The following is a 25,137-nucleotide window of genomic DNA, read 5'->3' on the forward strand; positions in this document are numbered from 1 at the left end:
TCAATTGACATGGAGGCAATCGCTGTGGCTGCACTCGGCTCCAATGAGCACTTGCCACTTGACCCAACTCGAGTCGAGCCGGCTCTTCTTTCTTCAACTGATGCGTGATCATAAATACCCATAGCCCCTTCTCTCAATTTCACTGGAACTTGCCACCCGAATACCCACTCCCACTCGAGTGCAACCCACTACTACCAGGCCACTCCTCCACAATCCCATCTCCATTCCTCACTCTCTCCTCTTCAATATCACACTTGAACAGATTGACATGCCCATCATTGACCGCACCACAAGCCAACATCATACGATGTGGATGGAACGCCGTCGCGGTAATCGGCGCGTTCCTCGCTGTGGCGCCCAGTCCAGCTCTCAGATAACTCATGTAAGGTTCGAATTTACTCAATGGCTGCAGCTTCGTATTGTATACTCGGATCGTATGGTCCTTGCCTCCCGTGGCAAAAACAGGCGCGTGTTCATGAACGGAGAGGGTGCGAAGACTTCTGGGTTCTCGCGATTTGCCCGGATTGACTTTCTCGACGGCTTTGCTCATGCGGAGATCCCAGAGGCGGATTCCACCGTTCGATTCAGCGGAGATGAGTTCGCGTAGGCCGCCGCGTTGAAGGTGGACGCCAACGATCCAAGAGGTATGCTCTTTCCACCCAAGAACCATAGTTTCTGCGTTCGGGCGACGTTGATCGTAAGCCTTCACGGACCCGTTGCCAAATCCGGCGACGAAAACATTGCCTTCCACCTGGTCCGATGTGAGGCTTGTAATACAAGCACTCGAGCGTGTGTGAATGTCATTGACACAAAGCTCTTGTCCAACCTGCCAGACTCGAACGACTCGATCATCACCAGCGACAAGAGCTTTGCCTTGACCTTGTTGCCAGTCGAACACCAAGCCCGACGTCCCGCCCGTACTAGGGACGAGGTCGTTCAGTGCTCGAAAGGACGATACATGAGTGATCTTTTTAAGATTATCATAGTCTCGGTAGATCTTGATCACGCCGTCACTGGACCCAACCATGAGCATGGCAATATCATCTTCGTTGATGAATTGCACTTCCGTCACACGACTTCCTCTTGGGTTGCCATTGCTGAAGCGCGCAAGTTGCTGCTCTGCTTTCCAGTCCCAGATAGCGATACTGTCGCGATCGTCACTGGTAACCAGATGGTTCTCGAATTGGTGGAAGACCATCTTCACAGGCGCTGCGCCGATCCCGAAATAGCCGCATGGCTTGTCCCAGGCTTGCGACCCAGCGGCTTCTTTGAGAGGTTGAGTGGAGGCGATAATCTTGTCATTCCTGTTGCGTCGCCAAAGACGCTCATTGTAGTCTCGCGATCCCGGCTCATCAGCTTCTGAAGGGCGCATCTGTGGTTCTCGGAAGTATGAAGCCGACCAGTCAAAGAAGGTTGATTTCAACGGGACTTCAGGCAGCTCGGCCAGGTCGCGTGCCTGGAAGTACGGCGTAGGCGGAATCTTCGCAGGCGGCTGGTGTGCCGGACCTTGTATGTTGTCCAGTGCGTCCGGAGGCAGCATGGACGCATCATAGGGAGTCAGCGGTCGCGAGCGATAAGGCGTTGTTGTGCCACTCAGTGTCGAACCTCTTCGCGCGTGAGTTGGCGATCCAGGTGTTGATAACTCCCCAGGTGTTTTAGGTCCCCAGCCAACAAGCTTGCCGAGAGCTTGTGCAACGCTCGCCGTCCTCGACAGAGCAAAGTAGCCGTCCGCTTTCGACGAGACCGAGGCTGAAGGGCTTGGCGGAGTCTCAGGTCGAGGCCCATGGCCTGCAGTCTGTATTCTGCTGAGCGGCTGGACTGCAGCGCCCATGGTTGAAGTCTCCATTGAAGTCTTGCGTTCCAGCTCATCCAGTATTGTTTCAGCTGCCTGGCCCAAAGGCGACTCGAGCAATGCATTGAGAACGTAGTCAACGATAATTCCAGCGTTGCGAGAAACTTCTGGATGTGGGTCAGTAGACAAGCTCATCACCTGCCGCCACACGGCCCTGTACACAGTGCCAAGCGAATTCGATTGTCGTGGTGTCGTCTTGATAGAGCGTGGTTCCGTCTCAGCAGCTGTCGCTGATACGCTGCGATGGTGTGACACTCGCGAACCGTTGAGAAGCGCCCCGGCTGGACCACTCGTCGTCGATAGTCCATCAGTGCCACCCTCTTTCTGCATTGCAATGAAGTCGTCGACAACTTGTTCCTTGCCACTGCGCTTATCCTGCTCTTCTTGCAGTTGCTCAAAGGCAGCACACAAGAAGCGCTTCAGGTACTTCTTGACATACTCTGAATAGAATACTGTGAGCTCCTTGCGAACCATGATCGAGCCATCCATGCCCATGCTTATTATGACACCCACAAGTATCTCTTCCATCTCCACGATGTCGCCATCGATGTCTCCTGTGGCAATGAAGCTGGTCAGCGCGTTGAGCATGGCAGTCCGAACTTCGGGCACGGGATCATGACTGCGGTCGCATATTCTCTCGTGCGCAGCATGTGCCATGTATGCCTCCTTCGCGTTCGGAAAGTCGCGACAAATGTTGCTCAAGCACAGCAAGCTGAACTGTCTCAGCAATGGATTCTCCATGTCCTGTAGATGTCCTAAGCATAGTTCGATGATCTCAGGATTGCTATCCAGGACCGCGACTTTGCCCTGTCTAAAGTCTTTGCAGAACATGGCAATGACGAAAACGCACATCGCTCGGTGCTCTGCGACATTGCCCATGGGAATGCCATTTGTGGCGTTGAGGATGTTGGTGAAGTATGCGTAGCCCTGGTCCTTGAGCAGATCCGCTTGACAGCTTTGATCGACTGCCAGTATACGCGCCCATATGAAGACCATGGGTGCCTTCAGTTCAAGCGCCTGAGACTGCAGCAGCTTCAGCACATACGGGAAAATGCCAATGCTGAGCGCGAGGTTCACGGCCCAAGGACCCAGATCGAGAAACTTCGAGAGGAGTACAAGTGCCCGAAGCCTGTGAACCTGCGATAGCAATACCTGAAGAACGATCGGGAGTTGCTCCGGAGGCTTAGCGTAACCCACCGAGCTGGGATTGCTCGGCGCTGCAGTCAAGTAGACCTCAAAAGCAGACAGCTGATCGGCAAAGAAGTCAGAGTGCTTGTAATCAAGCTCTGGCATCTGCGGCGGTGGACCGCCTTGGCCGTTCGGTTGTGTCGCCTCCAGAGCAGCCTCATGTGCCTTCTGCTGTTCTATCAAACTCGGCAGCTGCGACAAGATCATTTCTACAGCCAAGTCCCAGCTTCGCCACAGGGGATGATCGTGGGTATCTGGAATCTTTGGGTATGATACCGGGTGACAGTGATACATGCGCATCACTCTCTGCGCGAGGAGGAAGTTGCGGAACAGGGCAGCCACCATAAGGTCTTGCCTGAACAGCTTCTTGAACAAAGGCTTCTCCAAGCAATTCCAGGCAATAGTGTCAGTGATGGCAGTAAAGATCCAATTGAGCTCGCCAAGCGGCGTCCGGCGCTCACTGACCTTGCCAGGAATGTTTCTCGCCTGGTCAAGACTGACGCCGAATGTCGAGCCCAGTGGGTTTTGCAGAATGAAAAATCGTACGGCCATCATGATGGGCGTCGTCAAACATGATGTGAACAGGTCTGCAGGTAGGTCCGGGTTGGTGGGAAGAACCTCATTCTCGCGACAGGCTGCCAGGTGTATGCAGTCTTCCCACTTCGTCATTAACTGTTGCTGTGCTCGGTTGGGATCCCGTTTCAGCGCCTCCTGTTGGTTCATCTGATGTTTTTGCACGCTTTCTAAGAAGCATTGAATAATGCCGCCAGCTGCACTACAATCCCAGACCCATAGCCCAGGAGCCTGCAACCATTCCTGCAAATCATACAGGCTCACCGGTATGTATTGAGTGTAGCTGCGATTGAAACACCAGACTTCACCGCTTTGCGTCGGCTTTGGTACTCCGTGGCCGTTGTAGTGAAAGAGAATCCGCTCTGCATGCGCGGTCTTCCGTAGTTGCAATGTGTACTTCCTCAATTCGTCGATCGTGGGATCCATAATAGCCTTGTATCGCGTTCGGAGGGACAGGTTTTCGTACTGTGACTGGAGGTTCTTACCAATCTGAGCATTAGTGTTATTAGAGTTCTGATTGGTACTATCCTGTGGAACGGGATCGACCCAACACTCCAGTCGAGCACAAGGATTCGTCTTGATCACGTCGGGCGGATCAACGCCAACATTCAGACAGACGGACAAGAGTGCCGACACAGTCTTGAGCCGATCCTTCATGCGCCACTCAGTGACCATGTGCTTGGGGTCGAAATCGGGAGGCAAGTTCCCAGCAGTCTCGTGCCGCTTGTCCTCGTAGTACATGAAGAAGTTCTCACTGAGATTCTTCGCGGCCTCCTCGTTCTGCAATTGTGCCTCCCATCCATGTCTCATAGCCATGTCTTCGTCCTTCTTCTTTTCGCTCGACTTCCCGTTCATATAGCCGTTCTGCTGACGATGCGCGCCTTGACCGAAGTCGCTTCTCGTCCGCGAAAGTGTCGGCTTGGAGGCCGCAGTTTTTCGACCGTTCGCCTGTAACTGGAGGCCATGATCCTCATCTGAGTCCTCATCATCATCATCGTGATAGCCATTCCGGGCATGCTGCACGCTCGGCTGCGAATTCGTCGAGGCCGCGGTGCTCGGCCTGTAGGTCCCCGCGGGCGCAGATTTATTGCTGGCGGGCGTACTCGAGGGCGCGCTGGTGGGCTCGATGTTGATGCTCGAAGGCTGCGGGTGCTTAGACCGCTGTCCGTAGACGGCCTCTGGCAGGAAGGTCTGGCTCGAGGTCCCATGCGCAGACGGCAAGGCGCCGCCGCCTCCACTGCCTTCGCGTGTCATTGTATGCGCGATCGCGTGCGCATGGGCGCGGCGCGGGTGTTGTAGGCGGAGCAGGTGGAAGAAATACTGCTACCGCATCGTCGCGTGCTCGAACCGGGGATCGTGTCGCTGCCTCAAGCCGCAGTATACAGCGAGGTCAGCAATAGCCTTCTTGGAGCCGATTCGTCGAAGCCTCCTAGAAGCCGCTTTGACCTCGCGGGGATGCTCGTGCGCGGTGCGAGGGTGAATGTTGGGCACGAGTGACGTGGTCAGTCTATCACAAATTGGTATGGAACACTGTTGAACTCGAGCATGTCCGAGCTGGAAGAGATGTGCAAGCAAGACCAAGCCCACTGCGGACCTGCACCACCACGTAAGGTTACATGTACATGTAGGCGACAAGTGAGGGGCGTGCATACGGGCAACCACGTCAAATATTGACGGCGGATCGACGGAAACAGTGGTCAGCTGCACACGTCCCGCCAACGGCCGCCGCCATTTACCTCCAATAGCCTCCAACAGGCAGCAAACATCATCCATTGCTCTACATATATGTCTGTACGATGTTGCTGCTTGCAATGCCGCAGCCCATGTCCGACCACTGCTGGCACTTCAGCGTGAAGCTAGAGCGTTCTGTTCCACAGCAGCATCCTCGAGGACCCAACACTCTTCCACGTAAACTCGATTTTCCTGGTGCTGTGTGCTATAAATTGCCTTCGCATCGAATGTAGATTTCCAGTCGCATGTCGGTCTCACTTTGACTGATCGTCGTCATGTTGTCCTTCTGCAGCAGAGCGTGCACCCGCATTGCCAGAGGCCGTGTCGTCCTTGGTGCAACTTGTGCTACTGTCGTAGCCGGCTGGAACTCCAAGCGGGACCTTCAATCTCGTTTCCGGAGCTCGCTGTGAGAACAGGATATCTCTCATCGACGCAAAGATCAGTGACAGAGTGTCAGACTGGGCACGTCATTAGTTCCGTCCTTCGCCGAGCAGTGGCCTTGTGCGGCCAGAGTCGAGGGTCGAGCCAAGCCAGCTCAGCACGAGTAGAATGACGGAGGAGGAACTTGCCATGTTGTCGTTGTTCAAATTGTTATCATGTGTCCGGGTGCTGGACATGTTCGAGTCGTTGCAATCCTAGAGAACCAGAAATCAAGGCGCCCAATATCGTAGATGAATCGAAAGAGGCATCGAGATTACGCGGAGGCTTGCACGAAGAGGATTATATATATCGTCTGCTTCCTGCGCGAGCTCCAACCATCAACGCTCTAATGCATGACCCCAGTTTGCCGATGGTGGATCCAAAGTGTTCGCCGGAAAAGTTGTCCGAAGCAGGCAGGTGGTCGTGTGACCAGAAGTGCTGCAGCCAAAGTATATCTAAGCCGCCTTCTTCTCGTTGATGTGCTTTTCCGCCGTTTGCTCGGTCTCGGCTGTGTACGGGTGCTTGATCGTAAGACACCAGATGTCCAAGTAATCGCAGATGTCAACGATCACATCGACGACGAAGCTACCGTAAACGCCAAATGCCAGTCCAACGCACGTGAAGAGGAAGGCGACCTGATAGACACCATCGCCGAGTGAGCTGTACCAGCCGATCCCGAACTTCTGCAGGAGTACCGGCCCAATCGAGTCAATCACGCCGTATGCCAACGGAAGTGCCAGGATGTTGCGGTATGGGAATGGCGATTTGGTGAGATGCGCAGTGATCATTCTTCCGACACTGTAAGCATTCACCATCCCGGCGTAGAGCACGAATGGCACCAAATGTTCGCGCAGAATGATGGGCTGCAGTGCCAGGTAGACCGCGATCAGGGCCCATGTACCAAAGAATGGCAACAGGCCAAGGAGCGCTATACGCGTCTTCTCGCCGCGCTTCCGCCTCGCCTCCATCACGTTCAGGGCGCTACCGACGACAGATGGCACGAGCACGATGCCGCCAAGGACTATGTAGAAATCTCCGAAATCCATCTCGTAGAGTGTGCGCGGTAGGAGGTCAAATTCGGGAATGCCCAGAGCGTAGAGCATCGGCTTCCGCCAGTAGCTGCCACCGGTATATGCGGTTATGCCGTAAACGACACATAAAGTGAGAATACCTTCCACCGGGCCAGAGATGAATCCTAGCGTCAGTGTTTTGGTGTGATATTCGTCCCAGGTTTGGATGTAGAACGTCAATAGACTGGAGAACAAGACCAGTACCGTTTTCCAACCTTGGCCAAATTGCATCGCAGCGGAGAAGAGCAGCACCTCCAGACTAGTATTGACAGCATCGACTCCATGGTCGAAGAGTTCGCCCAGTGGACCACTTTGACGCGTCCGGCGCGCTTGAGTACCATCAATCGCGTCAAAGGTCTGGTACAGGAAGAGACCAATAGCCCAAGACGCGTAGACCCAAGGCGGACATTCCTGATCCAGAGTTGGCGAGTAGTAGAGCATAGTAAGGACGTTGATCACGACGAAGCCGAAACCGGTCAACGTTATGGCATTTGGTGCCATGGAGAGCGGGAACAGCTCGATGACTTTGCTCCACCAGTACGGCTTGAGAACATATCGTGAAACGAGGCTGTGGTCGACACCTACAAATACTGAGTTAGTTCTGCAGTTTATAAAACACGATGCAGTAATGCTGACCCGAGTACTTGTACTCTTTGAGACGCGGCAGCGCCTCTTGTCGTATGTATCCCATGTTGACCGCTTTTGATGTGGTCTTGCTGTGTGTTCAAAGGAAGCGCTGAGCAATCCGCTGTGAAAGATGGGCCTCCTCCGCTGACACGCTGGTTTTCTGCCCTCGACGCGTCAAAATTCTTGCCGTGGCCGTGTTACACGTTCTGTTCTCTCGTGATGTCGTGGAAACTTGTCGAATCGCAGGTTGATCTTTTTGAGAAACCAAGGTGCTGCGACAAAAAAGTGTCCGAGCAAATGCCGCGCGAGTCGGAACGGTTCCTTCTCTCCAAGCTTCCCACGTGTCGCGTCGCGCCTCCTTCAGAGCAACACTTTGATTACCTGCTCGTCCTCCGCTCGACAAGTACAAGACTCAACTACTGTACTGGCAAGACGCGTTCTGGCGCGTCATGTTGTCCATCTCCCCCAGATTCCCTGTTGTTGTGCTCGAGGCCCGGAATGTCGGGCACGACGTCACACTGCCGCACGCCTCGAATCGGGGCTTGCGTTTCGAAGTCTCGCAGCTCCTCATCAAACTTTCGGCGAGGCGAGAAATGAACAACAGAGCGGCGTGAAGCACGAGGCCGGATGCTCGGTTGTCGTCCGAAGCTGGTCTCCAACGCGTAGATGGCTCCTCGCGTCCCGCATCGAAAGACGCGTACGGTGTGATGCCACTCGTTCTTGGTGTCATGAGCCTAGCCCAGCTGACTCTGTGTAGGGCTGCAGCAGGTGCAAAGCGCGAAAAGTGAAATGCGACGGTATCTACAGGCACTACGGGCTCGATGCATCCAGAGCTAAGTCACTTCACAGAGGAGAGACCGAGATGCGGCGCCTGTATTCGGCATGCCGTGCTCTGCGAGTACCCGATTGACCCGTATCGTACTCACGCTCCCGGCGCAGAGACCGCGAATCAAGCCAACGCTGCCGAACACGCGATAGAACTCCGACTCATGTACGAATGGACTGCCTTCACCTGCACATCCTTCTCCACGGTTTGGGAATTCTGGAAACACCAGTGCCCCATGATAGCTTTCGAGTACCCGTGGGTTCAAGATGCCATGATGGCTTTGACAGCACTCCATGCCTCGCGTGCAAAACCAAGATACTGGTCATCGCTCGAAGGCCGACTGATACATGCCGATGCGGCGGTCAACACTGCTAACTCGCTCCCGGAGCAACCCGCCTCTATCGAATGGAACAAGGCTAAGCAGACGATGAACGGCCTGTCGAGCAGAGGCAGCATCACTGTGATCCCTCCTCATGATCACGCGGAAATGCTGGAGAGATCGAGGAGGTATTTCACTCGTGCCCTCGACGGACATCAAAAGGCCGTCGCAGTGTTGTCAGTCAGCAACGTCAGAGCCGCCTATCTGGCATCCGTGCTAATCTCCTACTACGCCCTGTTCACCCTGAATGAGCCTGCGGAAGAGTCGCTAATGCTTGACCCTTTGAAATGGTTCCAGCTGAGTCGTGGTGTACTTTTCCTGATCAAACAATGGGAAGATTGGGTAGGGCCTTCTTGGCTCTCCGAAGGTGAGTACATTACTCCTCGTCGACAAACGCCTTTTGAAGCATGCTGACCTGGCTCGCGCAGCCGGGGCCATGTATGGCGAGCCTGACCTCTCGGACGAGGTTGAGCTTTTCCGAAAAGACCATCAGCAGGGCTTCGAGTATCTTCTGTTCCCGGTCGATGGTCACGAGATCAAGCACGAAGACAAATTCGCTTACGAGCGGACTTTGAGCTACATTGGCTTGATGTATAAAGGCGTGACCAACGGCACCGACTCGCCACTTGCCACTGGTCGAAGAGTAATGGCCATGCCAGCGCGTGTTCCGATCCGATTTGGCGAACTTGTCGAAGCAAGTGAACATAGAGCAGCTGCAATGCTCGCTCATGTGTTTGCCACGATGAAGCTGAGCGAGGAGCGCTTTCCCTGGTTCGAAGGTATCGGTCAGCGGCAGATACCCTTACTGTGCAGGTTATTGCCGTCTGCATGGAGACCACTCGTCGCCTGGCCGCTCCAAGTTGTGAACGTCGAACTGCCTACGAGCTCTTTTCCAACACCAGCTCCATCGAGTGAAGCTAATAGTCGATGAACAGCAGTCGCTGTGAGTTCAGCTTCGAAGGAACATTGACTGAAAACGGCCGAAGCGCGTCTCGACATGAACACGGACTACGAAAGATCGCACAGCGCTACAAAGCGGCTTTTGTGAAGCAAGCATAGTCACACACTGGGACTTGACGTTACCGAATTCGGGCTTTGCACCAGCAAGAACGCGCTGTGAAGACTGTCAGGTCGGGTGTCTGTCGGAAACAACGTCAAGCTTGCGTCAGCCCCACTGAACATGTGCCATGCTGAAAGTGCCAACCACGTACGGCTCACAATGATGTCGCGCGTGTGCCATTCGCGACGTATAAATCAACGCGAACAACGGCACGGCAAGCCTTCCAAGCCTCGCTCAAGCTCACTCGGCGCGTGAAAATGGTCAACGCGGCGGTCAAGATCAACAATGCAGCTGCGCATGCGATGGGCAAAGTCAAGAACGTGACATCCAACACGTCACATCATTTCGACTCGGAGAAATCACTGGTCCTGATCACCGGAGGAACGGGCTTCGTTGCTACATGGGTCATCAACCAATTCCTCACATCCGGATACCGTGTCCGGACAACAGTCCGCACCCCTGCAAAAGGCGACAAGGTGATGAAGACGCATGCCAAGTTTGAACAACATCTTGAACACGCCGTCGTCGACGACATCACGAAAGTAGGCGCGTTCGACGACGCTGTCAAAGGAGTCGATGGCGTTGTTCACACGGCTTCACCTTGTGGTCCGATTGGGGAAGATAACGAACGTGACCTGTTGCGTCCCGCAATCGAAGGGACAAGAAGCGTCTTGAGATCAGTCGCCGAAAATGCGCCTCAAGTCGAAAAAGTGGTCATCACTTCATCTTTCGCTGCCATTCTCGATCCAAAGCAAGGTCTCCATGCTGGACACACGTACTCCGAAAAGGACTGGAGTCCAATTACATATGACGAGGCCAAGACTGGAGACGCAGTCACTGGCTATCTAGCGTCCAAGACATTTGCAGAGAAAGCCGCGCACGAGTTTGTCGAAGAGCATCAGCCCAACTTTACGATCGCAGCAATTTGTCCGCCAATGATATATGGACCTCTCGCGCATACGATAAGCATCGAAAGTCTCAATACCAGCTCTGCAGACATATGGCGATTCCTCGATGGCTCCCTCTCCGAGAAAGGCATTCCCGACACGTCCTTTCCAGTCTTCGTCGACGTGCGAGACGTAGCGCAAGCACACCTCAAAGCGTATGAAAAAGATACCAAGAAGAACGAGCGGTACCTGGTCGCTTGTGGGACTTACTCGTATGCTGATGTCGCTTCGGCGCTTCGCAAGGCATTCCCGGAACGGGCGCACAAGATTCCGGACCCGAAGAGTGCAAAGCCTTCGGAGCATTACGAAGTTGATAACTCAAAGTCGAGAGCCGAACTCGGACTGCGATACATTCCATTGGAGCAATGCGTGGCAGATGCGGGGAGGAGTCTGATACAGGTGGAAGAGACCAGTAAGAAAGGCGTGCTGTATGATGGGCAGGAGTGGTTTCGACATGTATAGGTTTTTTCTACTATACCTTAATGTTTACGAATATGAGAGGTCTCAATCTTTCGTCGCGTCCTCTGAATTGCTTAGGGCATCATCAGCTTCGTTGGTGGTACTGTATTGGCACTGCTTCTTCGAGTTTCTCCGCTTTTTCCCGAATCCGACTTGACGAATTCCCAAATTCGACTCAGACGCACGTCCAATCCACCAATCCACATCACTTCACTTCCTTCTCGCATCACAACGGCAATTCGCGCATCCGACAAACAAGTTCCCGCAAACGGATCTCACTCCAACAAGAAGCAAAAAAAAAAATGACAACCAAAGCCCCGCCTTCAGCCCTCGAGCCTTATTTGCGCTTACCGCCGGAAACTTCCCTCATCCTGCTGACTTCCACTTTGGGCTGTAGCGTCAATTGGCTTACTGCGAGGTTTATTGGGAGTGCTTTGCAGAATTTTGGTTCTTTGTCGACGACAGGACTAGAAGGACAGCAGAGTGATGATGGTGAAAAGCAAGATGTTGCGGTGTTGGTCGTGAGTTGGATGAGAGATTTGAAGTTTTGGCAGGATGAGGTGCGGAGGGTTGCGGTGAGTGAGACCTTTCTTCATTATTGAGGATGCGAATTGAGCAGTGGTACTGATATGTGATAATTGGGTCAAAAAGGGCATCGACATCTCTAAACCTCTCTATGCCAAACGATTCGGATTTGTGGATTGCTTTAACACTACGCCAACAGCAAGCCTGCAAGAAACACAATCACGCATCTCAACCGCAATATCCAGACTCTCACAAGAAGAAAACCCACAGTCCAGTCCAAAAATCCTCCTCATCCTCGACCAACCCGACCTCCTCCTCGCCACTCACCACCCCACCCTAACATCCCAAGACCTCTCAACTTTCCTCCTAAACCTCCGCTCAATTCCTCAAATCCACTCCACCTACCTCTCCTTATCCGCAGATTTGCCACTCATTGCCGCCGCATCACCTGAAACTTCCTCTTCTTTTGCATCGCCACTCGAAACAGAATCCTCCGCATTCATCGTCACTCAAGCACATGCTAGTCGAGTGTTATTCAGTGTCCGAGAATTGGAGACCGGAGCGGCGAAAGATGTGAGCGGGGTGTTGAGGATCACGAAGGGAGGGGATTATTTTGCTGTTGGAGGGGATGAAACTGATGATGAGGATGGAGGTGATGGCGAGGGTGGAGAGATTAAAGAAGCGGAGTTGTTGTATTTGCTTCAGAGGGATGGTGGGTTGAAGGTGTTTCAGAGAGGGGAGTGAGAAAAGGTTTGCGTATATGGGGTTGAATGGGAGGGCGAAGGGCGGGTAGTAGACGAGGAGCTGTGGCGATGTCAAGACCGAGGAAGAAGGCGGTGGCGGTAGCGGCATTTGTGCAGGCGGACGCGAAATTTTCTACGAGGAATCTCAATGAGAATGAATTCGAGTCTGAAGAGTGGTGGAGCAAAAATCAGTCATAGGTCTTGCGAACTCGCTGAACATAATTGTATCGATGACCGGATCTGTCGCACTCGAATTAGTGTCACTCGAACCTCCAGCTCACCACACACTCCTCGCTACATCACATCACTCTCCCTCATATCATAAAATCATACACCTTGCGTGGGCGATCCAACACGATCTTCCTAATAAATTCTACTCGCACGAGTATCCATGTATGCCGGAGGCGGTGTCAAGACTTCGCCATCAGTCTCCAGCTCTTGACTGTCTGTCTTCAAACGTTTGGGCTTCCAATTCCAACCTCGACGCACGCTATGGCCAGTGAGCATGTCGTCCATGCTGTCACGTTGGGTGCTTCGCGGCGAGAAGGCCGAGCGGTTTCGCCCAGTCACGAACAATCCGTCTCCCCTTGCAGCATCTGGGGTCAGTGGGGTAAGATCCATTGCTGAGGATTCGTCGGTGATACCGACATTGCGGCCTTGCGCGCCTTCCTTGGGTTCGCGACCACTATTCGCAGTTCCGTAGGATGTTCCCGGCATTGTGTCTCGCAGCAGTCGCCTGCGCGTCAAGGTATACAACAGCGCGTCTATCCAGCCACAAGACGTCAGGAGAGAGCCTGCCATGGCACTGTATGCATGACTAGTCGGTCTGCTATCATGAGCCATAGTCCACATTCGTCCTAGACAAGGTCAGCGAGTTTGCACTAGTGGGAGGATGTGGTGGCTGCTCCTCACCTGCTGACAGAGGCAATGTCAACACAATGTACACGAAAGGGTACAGCATCATGAGTCTCGCAATACGATTAACAGCCCGAACTGTCGCAGCAGTGAGACCATATGGAGGTGTCTCCCCATCTGACAGCAGCTCTTTGGTCTTCTTTCTCAGCGAGAAAAATGTGCCCATGTAGAGAATGATCGTGACGAATTGAATGATGAAGATCCAGATATAATGGCACCACAACCTCTCGGCCTCGAAGTTAGTCGAGACCCAGCACCAAGATCCAGCAGCTGAAAAGTACTTGTCCCGTCCGCGGATCCAGATTCCAATCGCAGTGAGAAAATATGACCAGATCCAGACTCCAGCGATCATTGCCATGAAAGTTCGATTACTCAGCCGTTTGCCGTGCACGGCAGTGAAGTACGTGTGCACGGCGATGGCAAGTACAAAGAAGCCACTACTCATGTCTCCAGAGTGCAGAAGCCAGGCTTGCGCGAAGCATGGCGTCGAAGGTGCTAGGATCGCGTTGATACGGTACCAGTGCCAGCTTACGAGAAAAGCGGCGCTCTGCTGGAGATCTGCAATCAACAGGTTCAGTGCCAGGACGACGTATTGATTGTAGCCCAGCCATGTCTTGTAGTGGCCTCTCCATCTGACCATGCGCAGGAGGATGACTGCAATGACGATTATGCAGCTGCCGACCGAGATTGTCGCGAGAGTGGCAAATGGTATTATGCTATGCCGGTGATTGTCGCTGAGCGTCGGCTTGCTGTACGGTGGAGGGAAGTATTCTTGTCCATCGATGGTGATCAACGGACTGTAGGGAGCGACATCCTGATCACCGTTGGTCATGCTGAGGAAGGCCGAGAGGTGCCAATTCACATCTCGTGGTCGCGAGATCTGCGTGTTGTTGATCTACGGATGGAGAACCAGCGTAGAACTGGGGGAGTCGCGCCTTGTTGACCAGAGTAGCGAGGGGTTATGAAAGCAGCGAGTCGCTCAGCAAGGATAGAACTGAGTGTTTTCTGGCCAGACTGCCCGCTGTTACTAAAGTGGCCGCCTAGGGTGAAGGCTCAATCGGGTAGAGCTTCGGGCCAGTCGTGGTCGCAGGGAAGAGGCGACAGAAAGAAGGCATCCGCACGCTGCCCGAGGTGTTTTCCGACCAGGTGGGATGACCTGGACATGTCGCCGAGTTTGCAGGTGTGCGTGAGCTGGGTCAGTGTCGGCTGCTCTTCCCGCCGTTCGCAGGCAGTGACGTCTGCGCGAACGCAACTGCTGCTCTGGCCCCTTGGGAGGCGTGTTGCATATACCGCAAACGCAAAGTGCATGTCCAGCTACTGATCACAATCAGGCCCGAGGAAATTGTTCAGCGGACAGGAAAGCTTCGTGCGTCGGACCATCGCCATGTCCGAGTCGCAGGCTCGACCCAGCCGCTCCGTGCCTGGAAACCACAATTCGCAGACGCACTCATGGTTGACGATGCGAACGCGTCTTGGCCTCGTGAGGTGTGCTTGGAACGTCGCGTCTGTCGAGAAGTGAGATACGAGAAACAAGGCGGAGGGATTTGCACTTGTGGCACTAAGCTCGTCAGCATCCTTGCCAAGTGCCATGTGGATCCTTGCAACTAGAAGATCACGAGCATCATCCCAGACGGCCGGCGTCACACTTTAGGAAAGAGGCCTGCGGTAATCATCACAATTTGCGGGGCTACAGGCATATGCGGGCGAGACAGAAAGGGGCCAGAAAAGCTTCAACCAAAGATGAGTGGTATCATTTGCGGTTATTAAGCAGTATAGACTAAGCTGACTGCACAGCTAACTATCATTACGAACTGATCATCAGCTGCGTAGTATCATTTCATCGTCGTTGCAAACGCGTTCTGGGTAACTGTTACGCAGCAAACACAGCGCCAGGCAACGCATCATGTCAAGTCGTCTCCTGTGGACCTCAGCTCTTTTCCCCTTGTCCTGTCGAGCCAGGGAGCGATGTTTTGAAAGGTGCTCTCATCTTAAACAGCGTTGCCATTGGTGTGGCCATTGGTGTGACCATTGGTTCCGTTGTTGAGAACTGGGTTGTCACCAGGATGTCCAGTGTGTCCGTGATTGGCTCCAGTCTTCTCGTGGTGAACGACTGGGTCGTCTCCACCGTAATCGTGGATGGTAAGTCCGAGCTGCGCAGGGGTGATGTTGCGGTGACCCCAGATGAGGAGAGCGCCAAAGACAGGTTTGGCGAGGAGATCGAGGATGCCGTAGAAGATGGCCTCGGAATCGACGGCGATCACGTTTCCGCCCTCACACACGCCCCATGCAATCGGGTAGAGGATCCACAAGAATGCGGTCAAAGAGCCGCAGTAGAGGAAAGCCTTGCCAGCATCGGAGCTAATGCCGTTGGCGTGCTTGCGTGCCTCCCAAACAAGGACGTAGACAATGTAGGCAAGCGCAACGCATCCGAACACGAAATAGCCCCACTTGTAGCTGGAAGAGACAAGTGCTCCCACAAGACCAGTGACAATCATGACTTCGTCGACCAGGACCACAAAGGCAGTTGTGGGCCATGGCATCGCAGCAGTCAACATCAGGTCGGTGAGCAGAAGGGGCGTGGTGATGAACCTGCACCTGGTCAGTCTTGAACAGGAATTTGATGCTCGCTGTATGCACTCACCAGTCGATGTAGCGAACGTAGTAGATCTCACGAGCCACGCCTGCAACGCGGGGATCGCTGCGCTCGAACTCGACGTCGATGGGTGTCCATCCCAAATGTGAGCCCATGGAGAAGTAGGCGATGGCAGCCACCATGGTGACACTGGCGGTAATGTAGTGGAAGATGCGATCATGGCGTGGCTTCCTCATTCCGAGTCCCAAGAAGGCGAACGTCGAGACAGTCATGACAGCGCAGACGGCCCAGTACCAGTCGGAACCGCGCACAGTGAGTGCAATCTCGGCGGTGCGGCCGCCATTGACGTTGGCGCCGTTGACGTTCAGAGCGTCGTTGGACATGATTGCTGCTGTGGTGGTCGACAGCTGCGGCGAAAGTGTGGAATGCTGCTCAGGTGTGGTGGATGGGAGGAAGAAGCACTTGAGGCGCGCGTGTGCAGCTTTTGTTTATGCCGGAGCGCAGTGTTTGCACTCTTGCACGACAATAATGACGTTGTCACTTTGCTCGAGGTGCATTTTCAAATCACCTGCCGCACGACCCGGCAGAAGCATATGCAATGATAGCGCGACTCACTCATCCAACGGCCTGTGCCGAGTTCCCACCAGTGTCGGCAGGTCATCTATGATCGCCGTGCTGCATCGCGCCGGAAGCTGCACCGGAAGCGAGCTCGGCGGCCAAGTCCAAGGGACTTTGTCTTGAGTAACAGGAATGCGTCTGGTTTAGTAGTGGCTCGAAGGCATTGCCGCAAGGCGCGCGCGCTGTATCACGCCGTCTCGACAGCGACCGCGACAGCAGCAGCAGCAGCAGCACCGAGAGGGCACGGCAGGGGTGGTCTGATGCATAGTTCGACTCTGCCGAATTGCGGTGATGCGCTTGACGAGATCGGGCGAGTGGTAGATGATGGGTGGATGAGAGAAGAGATGCGGTCACCAGATGGCATTGGCGCTGCGTAGCGCCAACCTTGTCGAAGCTTGTCGCTCTCCACCACTTTTGACAGACGTGCATCACTCTCGCGCCGCAGCGATCGGGCAGAACGCCGGCCATCTCTGCACACCAGCGCAGGAGATAACGGACGATGTATGGGACGCGCTGCGCACTGCCTACATAACCGCTTCCACCGCATACCGTCCACTCCCTACCGCGCTGGTCTGGCCGCGTGCCGTCACACGCGCAATGACAACAACCATTTTGCTCCGCAATCGTGCATCCGCTCGGCTCGGCCTGCACCGCGCCCACGCCCTCCGACTTCATCATGATCTCAGCGAAGCAAAATCTTGTACAATCAAGCTCGTCGCCGGTGGAGACTGGCTCGCTGGCTGGCCAAGAAGAAGAGCATTTGCGTTTTTGGTATCGTACAGATCAGCGCCCAATATCAATGCAGCTTCCACAAGCCACACGATCGACCGCAGGAAGGTGCGATTGCGACGGGCACAGGTCCGCTGCAATCAGGTTCAGTCGTGGCAAGAGCTTCAGCCACTGACATAACCCCATGCACTGCGACATGTACTGTATCAATTTACAAGGACAACCCACGTCAAACATGCAGTCCACGACAGTCGCTGTCCTTCGACAAGATCATGCCTGCAGTTTGAAAACCCCTCGTGCGACCAGGAGCAGCATTCTAGAGTCCTGGAACAGCAACGTGAACATGTTCATACGATACCAGATGAGACCTGTTTCGAACTCTCGCCAACGCCAGCGGGAGGAAGGGCGGCCAGCTGAGCAGAGTTGCGAAAAGCGAAAAGGCAATGCGAAAGATAAGTCACAGCTTCAAACAGAACAAGTCACTGCAGTAGCGCCAATCCCCCTCAATTGTGCGACTGCTGTACACTGTACACCGCAAAAGCAGCCACGAACCTACAGCAGCATTCTACCATATCAGGCCACCACGCCGATAGATAGCACGTCCTGCTATCACAGCGAATCGGGAAATATGTGTGTCCAGCACATGACCCGGCTCACTCACCTCCCTTGGCGCAGATGTACCAGCAGAGCTTGAAGACGGCACCGCAGAGTACAGTACTTTCATCACTGAGACTCTGGGGCTCCGCACGGATTGTCTCAAGCACGTCCAGTGTCTCCCAGCATTCCCATCTTCGCGGCAAATGTACGGCGAATTTTCTTGTAGGCCATCACAAGACATGTAATTTGCGCTTGCTGCTAAACAAGAAAGTCTAGCAAAGAACTTGTCTGGCGACCGCCAAGGTCCAGTACCTGAGGAGAACCCTGTACGACTGCCTGTACCACAAGGGTTACGAAAGCACCGCCAATGTCACACGACTAAGTATCTCCCGGCCGGCATTTACCGGTACGTATCAACCACAGCAGTATATCGAAACGGCCAATTCCTGGCTGCGTTCCAAGGACCGGAGCCGCATTCAAGACTTCAAGTTGCCTTCGCAAGGTCAAAATACAGTACGACTTATCCTGGCTCGCTGTGAAGTCCTTTGTACTTTGTCACGCCCTAATCTGTAGGCATGCGAACTATATTGCGAAACACGGTATTTCCTGGCCTATTTCCTTGTTCCTCAAAGTGCCACGCCCCAAAATGGACAACTGAAGCTGAGTGACAAGAGTTACATGAGGCCGATCGGAAGATGGATTTATCAGGCCACGACTACGACGCACGATCTGTGATATTGTCAACCCTGTTCCTGTACGACCTGCATACGGGGCAGCGAATCACAGAACGTAGAAGCGAAGACTCCTCACTGTCAAAGTAGTTCGATGGTCTTGGTTCTGTATAAGCGGAGCATTCGCAAATTAGTGAAAGCCCGATCACGTTGACGTCCTGCAATTTGGTTCTGAGAGCGAGCTAAGGCCATGGTATGAGGCACAGAGTGCTGTGTAGGCGCGGCTTCAGTGTTGGCCGACTTGGTATCAGGAGATGATACTTGGATTGCTTTGTCGTAGCTTGAAGATCGTTCTATAGATGTTCTGAACGTAGCCATATCGTCTTCCTTTCATGCACCAGCCTCATCCCAGCTTTCCCTTCGCCCTCATCATCGAAACTTCACCCAGAGCCAAGCGAAAATCGCCACCAACACATAAATTAACACACTAACCCACTGCTCCCAACTATCCAACCACATCGGCCTCTCCAACACATCCAACTTCCTTTTCCCTCCCACATCATCCCTTTTCCTCTCCTCCTTCCACGGAATCTCCACCCCATAATCCCCACAAATCTGCTCCGCAACCAACGCCCCTCCAGCCAAACAAATCGGCACTCCAGTCCCCGGATGCGCACTCGCCCCAACCATATACAGCCCCTTGATATCTTTACTCCTCCCTCTAAACGCATCAATAATAACCTCCGCTGCTCTCCCCACAACTCCTAATTTCAAAAGCTGCGCATCGAACGCACCCGGTTTGCGAGCGCGAGTTTTAGGGCGGAAACAGAGGACGTTGAAAAAGGAATGGGATAAACCGAGGATAGCTCCGCGGTCGAGGTTGAAGGTTTGTTTCCATGAGAGAGGGGAATTGGTGGATTCGTGGATTATAAGGGGGGTGAGGTCGACGTTTGTGCGGGATTGGATTGTGGAGAGGATGGTTGTTCGGGCGAGAGAGATCATGGCGGGCCAGTTTTGTTTTTCTGTTGGGGTGAGGCCTGATTGGTCTGTTGGAGAGGCGGAGGAGATGTGTCCGTTCTGCGATGCTGACTGTTGAGGTGCTTGTGAGGCGTGGCGATCTTCTTCGAGGAGATGGCCTACGGGTACTAATACCACGACAGAATCTTTTCCTTCTGGGGCGGCGGTAGAGTCGACTCTGCTCGGAACGTTGACGTAGAAGCTCGGCTCGTCTGGTATCAGGTGCTTCTTGAAGATGCTGTCAAATGACTCCCGGTACTCGTCTGCTAGAAAGATGTTGTGCGCCTCCAGTTCTGGTACTTGTCGATCCAACGCCCAATAGAAGGATATACTCGAACAGCTCCCAGGTCTCCCCTTCAAGCTCTCTGCATATGGTGTCTTGATCGGCAACAGCTTCTCGTATGCATACACCAAGTCTGAATTGTTGACCACCACATCCGCCTCCAATCTTGTCCCATCTTCCAGTTCCACACCTCTTGCAGCACCTCCATCTTCACTCAGCAGGATCTTTTTCACAGCGGTCTCCATCCTAAAATCCACTCCCTCCCTCTCCCCAATCCTGACCAGCGCTTCCACAACCCGGTGAAATCCCCCCACAGGATACCAAATCCCCTCTGCCAGTTCCGTATACTGCAGCAGACTGTACGTGCCCGGCGCATCAAACGGGCTCATGCCCATATACATGCTTCCAAATGTAAAGACTCTCCTCAGCCTCTCTGTCCAGAAATATTTCCCCGCTCTTGTCCAAATGCTTTCAAAAGGATGTAATTGTAACAGATGTCGTAGAAACTCAGGACGCAGCATTGCTGTCAAGCCTTCGAAGTTCCTGAGCAAGACTTCTCGTACACTCAACTCGTAGTGTCCATGACTCTCTTTCAGGAATTCGAGATAGCGTGTATATCCTTCTTTTCCTTCCCATTTTTCTACTTCCCTCTTCATGACACTCAGATCACTTGACAAGGTGAACTTCTCGCCATCGGAGAAGTGGATCATGTAATTCGGTTCACATTTCAAAAGCTTTACGCCTTCCTGCTCTAAGCTCGTTCCGAGCTCTGCGAAAGTGCGATGGAAGAGGCCGGGGAGTAAGAGGAGCGAGGGCCCTTGATCGAATCGGTAGCCGTCATAGTGGATGAGACTGCAGCGACCGCCGGTGAAGTTGTTCTTCTCGAGGACGGTGACGTGGAAGCCTGCGCGAGCCAGGCGGGCAGCAGTGCTGACGCCGCCAACGCCAGAGCCGATCACTATCGCGGTCGGCTTCTTCGCTGAGGACGACATCGCGGTGGGAGGGCAAGTCGAGAGGGATGTGGTGTTGTATTGTTCATGGTGAAAAGAAGAGAGGGTGGGCAACGCGGAGGCGTTTGTTGAGGTGAGATTTGGCTGCTCACTGTTGTGTGGAGAGAGCTCATGCGATCATCACATGCAAGCATTGGCCGGCGCTAGGACCAGGACCGAATGGATGACACGCACGATTGGGATCCTTGGCGTGGTACGATGCAGTTTCTCAAGCAGAACAACAGTTTTTCATACAACTATCAACAACTTAAAGGACAACATCATCGCAAGATTCAGTCTTATGTAAAGACACAAACACACCAAGAACAGCATCATCTCGAGGTCAATTTCAGTCACGACCGAATCATTCAAGCTTCACGCACTAGACACATCCCTCGAAATAACCCACAACTTCTTGCAAAATGGACCCTTCGATACCCAAGTGATGTGCATACCCGAAGTCAGACCAATCACATCTCCTGCCTTGAACTGATGCTTCTTTCCCGAAGCAGTTTCGGTAACTTCGACTTGACCTTCCAACAGCAAAATAGTCTCATCTCCCAGCGTGCCAGTATATGGCGTCGTCACAGTGCCATCGTCTTGGATATGCGAAGCTGCGATACCTTTGCCACAACGCCAGACTCCGCTTAACATGGTTGACGCAGAAGAGCCACGATCGCGGATGAAGTACAGTTCGCCACACACTTGAGCTCCTTCTTTGGGCTCGACGAAGTGGTATTCAGTCCACTCTGGAGGGTCATCGGATACGTGATTGACTTGTAGCTCGAGTGGCGGGCTGACTTTTGGAGTAGCGGCATCGCCAGACCCAAAGATTGCCCAGAACTTCTTGAAATATGGCCCTTCAATCGCCCATTCAACCTCCAGGCCATGTGGTGAGCTGATGATGGAGCCTGGTCCGACACGAAACTTCTTGCCAGTGCCCAGAACTGTCAAAGTGGCAGTGCCATCGATGACGCATGCGGTCTCATCGCCCAGTGGGGAGGAGTACCTGATGACATGTGAGCCGTCTTTATTGCAGCCTGGAGAAGTCGGACCAGTTCTCCAGAAACCGGCCATGAGCTTGCCAGTAGTCCCGAAAGGACGAAAGATCGTCACTTCTCCATGAATCTGCTTCCCATGGCCAGGCTCTTCCCATCCAAAGGGAGTCCAGGCTTCTGCTGGTGGGCACTGGACGCCACCATGAATGATGTGAGCCAAAGGCTGAGCTGCATTGTCAGCGGGCTCGATGGGAGCAGAAGCTCCCTTTACGCCAATTTTGGCGTCGAGCTGGACTGCAGTCTGGGTTTGTGCCATGATGCACAATGGTATGATAGAAGGGAGAGTTTCAAGACGTTGGGACAGCTGAGTGAAGGACCTATCTGTTTACTTATACAACCTCTTGTTGTCACTGATGTGGTGGAGTAGTCCACACCACTTCGACCTGTCGATTCGACACACTCGACCGCTCGCAACTCGCATCTCAGTCTCCGCATCTGAAACCGACACGATATCACTTTTCCCATTGTACGTCTGGCTTGAAGCGATCGGGTACCCGGAAAGACTGATAAGGTCACGCTAGAGACTTGCACTGGTCATCGCAAGCTGACGCTCGTTCTCATACCCCGCTCAAAGAGGTCTGCATATTGAGTTCATACATCTTTATGTCGCGTCGCCAACATCGACTCGATCAAGCGGCTGTGAACACACGAGAGACAACGACCCTCCGAATGCGTACACCATTGCGGCGCTTTAGGAGCAGTAACAGTTGTACGGCTTCCATCACGGCCCATCGCATATTTCCTCACCGGTCATCGGATCTTCGACGCATGATTTTTCGGAAGAACTGCGTCGACATTAGACTCGCGCGATAGGACGCACCTCGTTGAATCCTGGCAAAGTACTTACTACTTCGCTTCGCAGTCGGTCTTATGAAAATGACGGCCAGGGCATTCAGCGGCACAAGCTCCATCCACAGTGCACCCTGGCCACTCCGCGCCTTTTTTTGATTCACAACGAACAATTCGATGCTATGTCGAAAATTAGCGACCGTGAGGAAAACTTCATATTCGTAAGATCATTGATCTCCACTCACCTTAGGCGCATGACATACGGTCCCCTGGGCGCTGCTTAGACGACACAATGCCAAAAGCATGATGAAGTCTCTCAGACAAGGCATGGTGGAATGACAGGATGGAAAACAGAGGTTGTCGTTGGTGGAGAACTTCGGGGATCGAAGTGCACTGCCCAGAAGATGAGAGCGAGCACATCTCTTCGTCTTATATCACTTTGCATCGGACTGCTAGTATTTCACCATCCGACAATCCCGGAATTCCTTCAACTGATCGATGTAAAAACAGTTCTTTCTAGGCTTTCTGTGGCGGTGGCCAGCACGGCATGTTGTAAGAGCTAAGAATACAACATACTAGGACCGGCGTTCTCCAATTAAGATCCAAGGAAGTCACAGTGATTATCATCAAGTCGCTGTACCTCATTAACATCATTTGCAGCTAAACGGCGATGTAGCGAAACCTCGTTCTTATTACCGCGCGACCGCTCTCTTATCACGATGCGCAAGGCAGGTCTCTCATGCTGAAGGAGCAAAGGAATCATTGTATGGACAACATTGGTAATGCGGCTAACCAGGCTGAACGCTCGCCTGGAACGATGCTCGGAGAAACCCTAAGTACGAGATCCCGATTTCTGTTAGACGTGGACAAACCGTAGTGTCCTACTTAGGGCTTATCCGGATGCATGGAGCAACAGGTGGTAGAAATCGATGTAAGCTACGAACATGACTGGCGGCTATGCCGTATACGATGAGCCCGCCAACAATCCGCATGCTTGTCACTGTTGTATGCAAAACAAGAATATCCACCAAACAAGGGACAACTCCCCACCAGCATTCACGCGCCTGTAACGGTCTACCAGCAGTAACAGTTGGACGCCTTCCACCCCGCTGGGTCACATTTTTCCAGACCAGTATCAAAGTCCGGGTAACAAAGTTCTTCGAAACTGTGTCGATGTCAGACTGCCAGACACGGGATACGTATTCGCTCGTTTCCCGTCAAGTACTCACTATTCCGCTTCGCAGGCATCGTTCTTCGGGTTGTTGAAGCACGACGTCGCACAAGCTCCACCCCCAGTGCACCCTACCCATTCCACGCCTTGCGACTCACAAGTGGTATATTTCGCCTATGTCAAACATCAGTGACTGCAAGAGCAATGACATCTCCCTGAGCCTTATGGACATTCACTCACCGGAGGCGCTTTGCATAGAATTCCAGCGCTGCCTAGCTGGCCCAATGCTAAAAGCACAATGAAATCTCTAAGGCAAGGCATATTCGAATCGCTGGAGGGTAAAGAAGGACTCTGCGTAATCGCGTTTTGGGTTCGATGTATGAGACGGGTGAACGGGAAAGATGGAAGCCCCCTCAAATGAGCACATCTCTTGCTTCATATCCTTTTGTTTCTATCTGCTAGTGTTTGACTAGTCAATGCATCCGAACATCATCAAACTGATAGTTGCAGATCTTCTTCTCACTAGGCGTTCTAGACCCAAGCCAGCGTCTTCAAATGTAAGAGCTAGTAACAGCCAAGCCTATAAACCGAAATTGTCCCAACTCATATCCATAGTTGTCAATTGATTGGCGTCAAGCCCAATTTCTGCATGATGATTTGGGCAGGAGAAGAGCGAATGATGTAGTAATGTCATGTTACCGTCACCAGATGGAGTCTTAACCAGACTGCACGAGGGCAGGTCTTCTGATCAAAAGAGTCATTGGATCACTGATCGGCAAGAATGTTGACTACAATATCAATGACAAATGTGACCGATCAGGCTTGGGTTTCGCATATTTGATTCTCGGCAAATATGTGAGCACCGAGTACGACGGAGCAAAAGGAGTTGAAGATTTGTGTGAGAAGCCAGCCTGATCCTGCACATGCAGTGGGTGAGACGCTCATAGAGTCATTGATCATCGAATGTGCTGTACTTTGTCGCGCGAGCAGGACATTTCCTCTGTCAGCACGCCGACACAGGCATCCTCGTTTACTCAAAGACTGGAGACAGACGCGCCACCTCAATTGTAACAATAGCAATTCTTCCCGGTCCATTCTGCTCCATGGCAATGTGGACCATAATCTGGATCATTAAAACAATCACCATTGAAACTGTAAGGACCTCAGCTCCAGGTCGGTAAAAAGAAATATCAGTTGCAGTACTCACTACTCAGCTTCGCACGCGACTTTGGTGTGTTTACCGGCACAACTGCGTCCACAAACGGGACCACACCAATCCAGGTCTACATTCTTCGACTCGCAAGAGA

General features: G+C 53.1%; 11 protein-coding genes across 11 annotated transcripts; 3 read left to right on the top strand and 8 right to left on the bottom strand.

Annotated features, from left to right (window-relative positions):
* Window positions 1–139: 139 nt before the first annotated feature.
* Window positions 140–4,867, bottom strand: RHO25_002202 (uncharacterized protein; the record flags this gene model as incomplete). The annotated part of the gene is made up of 1 exon (XM_023594919.2): window positions 140–4,867. The coding sequence occupies one exon, from the start codon at window positions 4,865–4,867 to the stop codon at window positions 140–142; it is 4,728 nt and encodes a 1,575-aa protein (XP_023458100.1).
* Window positions 4,868–5,598: 731 nt separating this feature from the next.
* Window positions 5,599–5,916, bottom strand: RHO25_002203 (uncharacterized protein; the record flags this gene model as incomplete). The annotated part of the gene is made up of 2 exons (XM_065602196.1): window positions 5,599–5,802; window positions 5,914–5,916. 2 exons carry the CDS (start codon window positions 5,914–5,916, stop codon window positions 5,599–5,601), a joined length of 207 nt encoding a protein of 68 aa, XP_065458268.1.
* A 303-nt stretch (window positions 5,917–6,219) lies between these two features.
* Window positions 6,220–7,525, bottom strand: RHO25_002204 (uncharacterized protein; the record flags this gene model as incomplete). Its single annotated transcript, XM_023594918.2, has 2 exons — window positions 6,220–7,415; window positions 7,471–7,525. 2 exons carry the CDS (start codon window positions 7,523–7,525, stop codon window positions 6,220–6,222), a joined length of 1,251 nt encoding a protein of 416 aa, XP_023458097.1.
* A 602-nt stretch (window positions 7,526–8,127) lies between these two features.
* On the top strand, window positions 8,128–9,597 carry RHO25_002205 (uncharacterized protein; the record flags this gene model as incomplete). The annotated part of the gene is made up of 4 exons (XM_023594917.2): window positions 8,128–8,163; window positions 8,219–8,258; window positions 8,311–9,033; window positions 9,095–9,597. The coding sequence occupies 4 exons, from the start codon at window positions 8,128–8,130 to the stop codon at window positions 9,595–9,597; spliced, it is 1,302 nt and encodes a 433-aa protein (XP_023458098.1).
* Window positions 9,598–9,983: 386 nt separating this feature from the next.
* RHO25_002206 (uncharacterized protein) lies at window positions 9,984–11,135 on the top strand (the record flags this gene model as incomplete). Its single annotated transcript, XM_065602197.1, has 1 exon — window positions 9,984–11,135. The coding sequence occupies one exon, from the start codon at window positions 9,984–9,986 to the stop codon at window positions 11,133–11,135; it is 1,152 nt and encodes a 383-aa protein (XP_065458269.1).
* Window positions 11,136–11,434: 299 nt separating this feature from the next.
* RHO25_002207 (uncharacterized protein) lies at window positions 11,435–12,401 on the top strand (the record flags this gene model as incomplete). The annotated part of the gene is made up of 2 exons (XM_023594916.2): window positions 11,435–11,707; window positions 11,784–12,401. 2 exons carry the CDS (start codon window positions 11,435–11,437, stop codon window positions 12,399–12,401), a joined length of 891 nt encoding a protein of 296 aa, XP_023458095.2.
* A 362-nt stretch (window positions 12,402–12,763) lies between these two features.
* RHO25_002208 (uncharacterized protein) lies at window positions 12,764–14,147 on the bottom strand (the record flags this gene model as incomplete). The annotated part of the gene is made up of 2 exons (XM_023594915.2): window positions 12,764–13,257; window positions 13,313–14,147. 2 exons carry the CDS (start codon window positions 14,145–14,147, stop codon window positions 12,764–12,766), a joined length of 1,329 nt encoding a protein of 442 aa, XP_023458096.1.
* A 1,156-nt stretch (window positions 14,148–15,303) lies between these two features.
* Window positions 15,304–16,291, bottom strand: RHO25_002209 (uncharacterized protein; the record flags this gene model as incomplete). The annotated part of the gene is made up of 2 exons (XM_023594914.2): window positions 15,304–15,904; window positions 15,957–16,291. 2 exons carry the CDS (start codon window positions 16,289–16,291, stop codon window positions 15,304–15,306), a joined length of 936 nt encoding a protein of 311 aa, XP_023458093.1.
* Window positions 16,292–18,952: 2,661 nt separating this feature from the next.
* PDH1_2 (ATP-binding cassette transporter CGR1) lies at window positions 18,953–20,815 on the bottom strand (the record flags this gene model as incomplete). Its single annotated transcript, XM_023594913.2, has 1 exon — window positions 18,953–20,815. The coding sequence occupies one exon, from the start codon at window positions 20,813–20,815 to the stop codon at window positions 18,953–18,955; it is 1,863 nt and encodes a 620-aa protein (XP_023458094.1).
* Window positions 20,816–21,187: 372 nt separating this feature from the next.
* On the bottom strand, window positions 21,188–22,126 carry RHO25_002211 (uncharacterized protein; the record flags this gene model as incomplete). The annotated part of the gene is made up of 1 exon (XM_023594912.1): window positions 21,188–22,126. The coding sequence occupies one exon, from the start codon at window positions 22,124–22,126 to the stop codon at window positions 21,188–21,190; it is 939 nt and encodes a 312-aa protein (XP_023459004.1).
* Window positions 22,127–23,733: 1,607 nt separating this feature from the next.
* Window positions 23,734–24,151, bottom strand: RHO25_002212 (uncharacterized protein; the record flags this gene model as incomplete). The annotated part of the gene is made up of 3 exons (XM_023594911.2): window positions 23,734–23,824; window positions 23,889–24,004; window positions 24,071–24,151. The coding sequence occupies 3 exons, from the start codon at window positions 24,149–24,151 to the stop codon at window positions 23,734–23,736; spliced, it is 288 nt and encodes a 95-aa protein (XP_023459003.1).
* Between the last annotated feature and the right edge of the window lie 986 nt (window positions 24,152–25,137).

The sequence above is a fragment of the Cercospora beticola genome, chromosome 2, assembly GCF_033473495.1.
Source record: "Cercospora beticola chromosome 2, complete sequence".
NCBI classification, from domain to species: Eukaryota; Fungi; Ascomycota; class Dothideomycetes; order Mycosphaerellales; family Mycosphaerellaceae; genus Cercospora; species Cercospora beticola.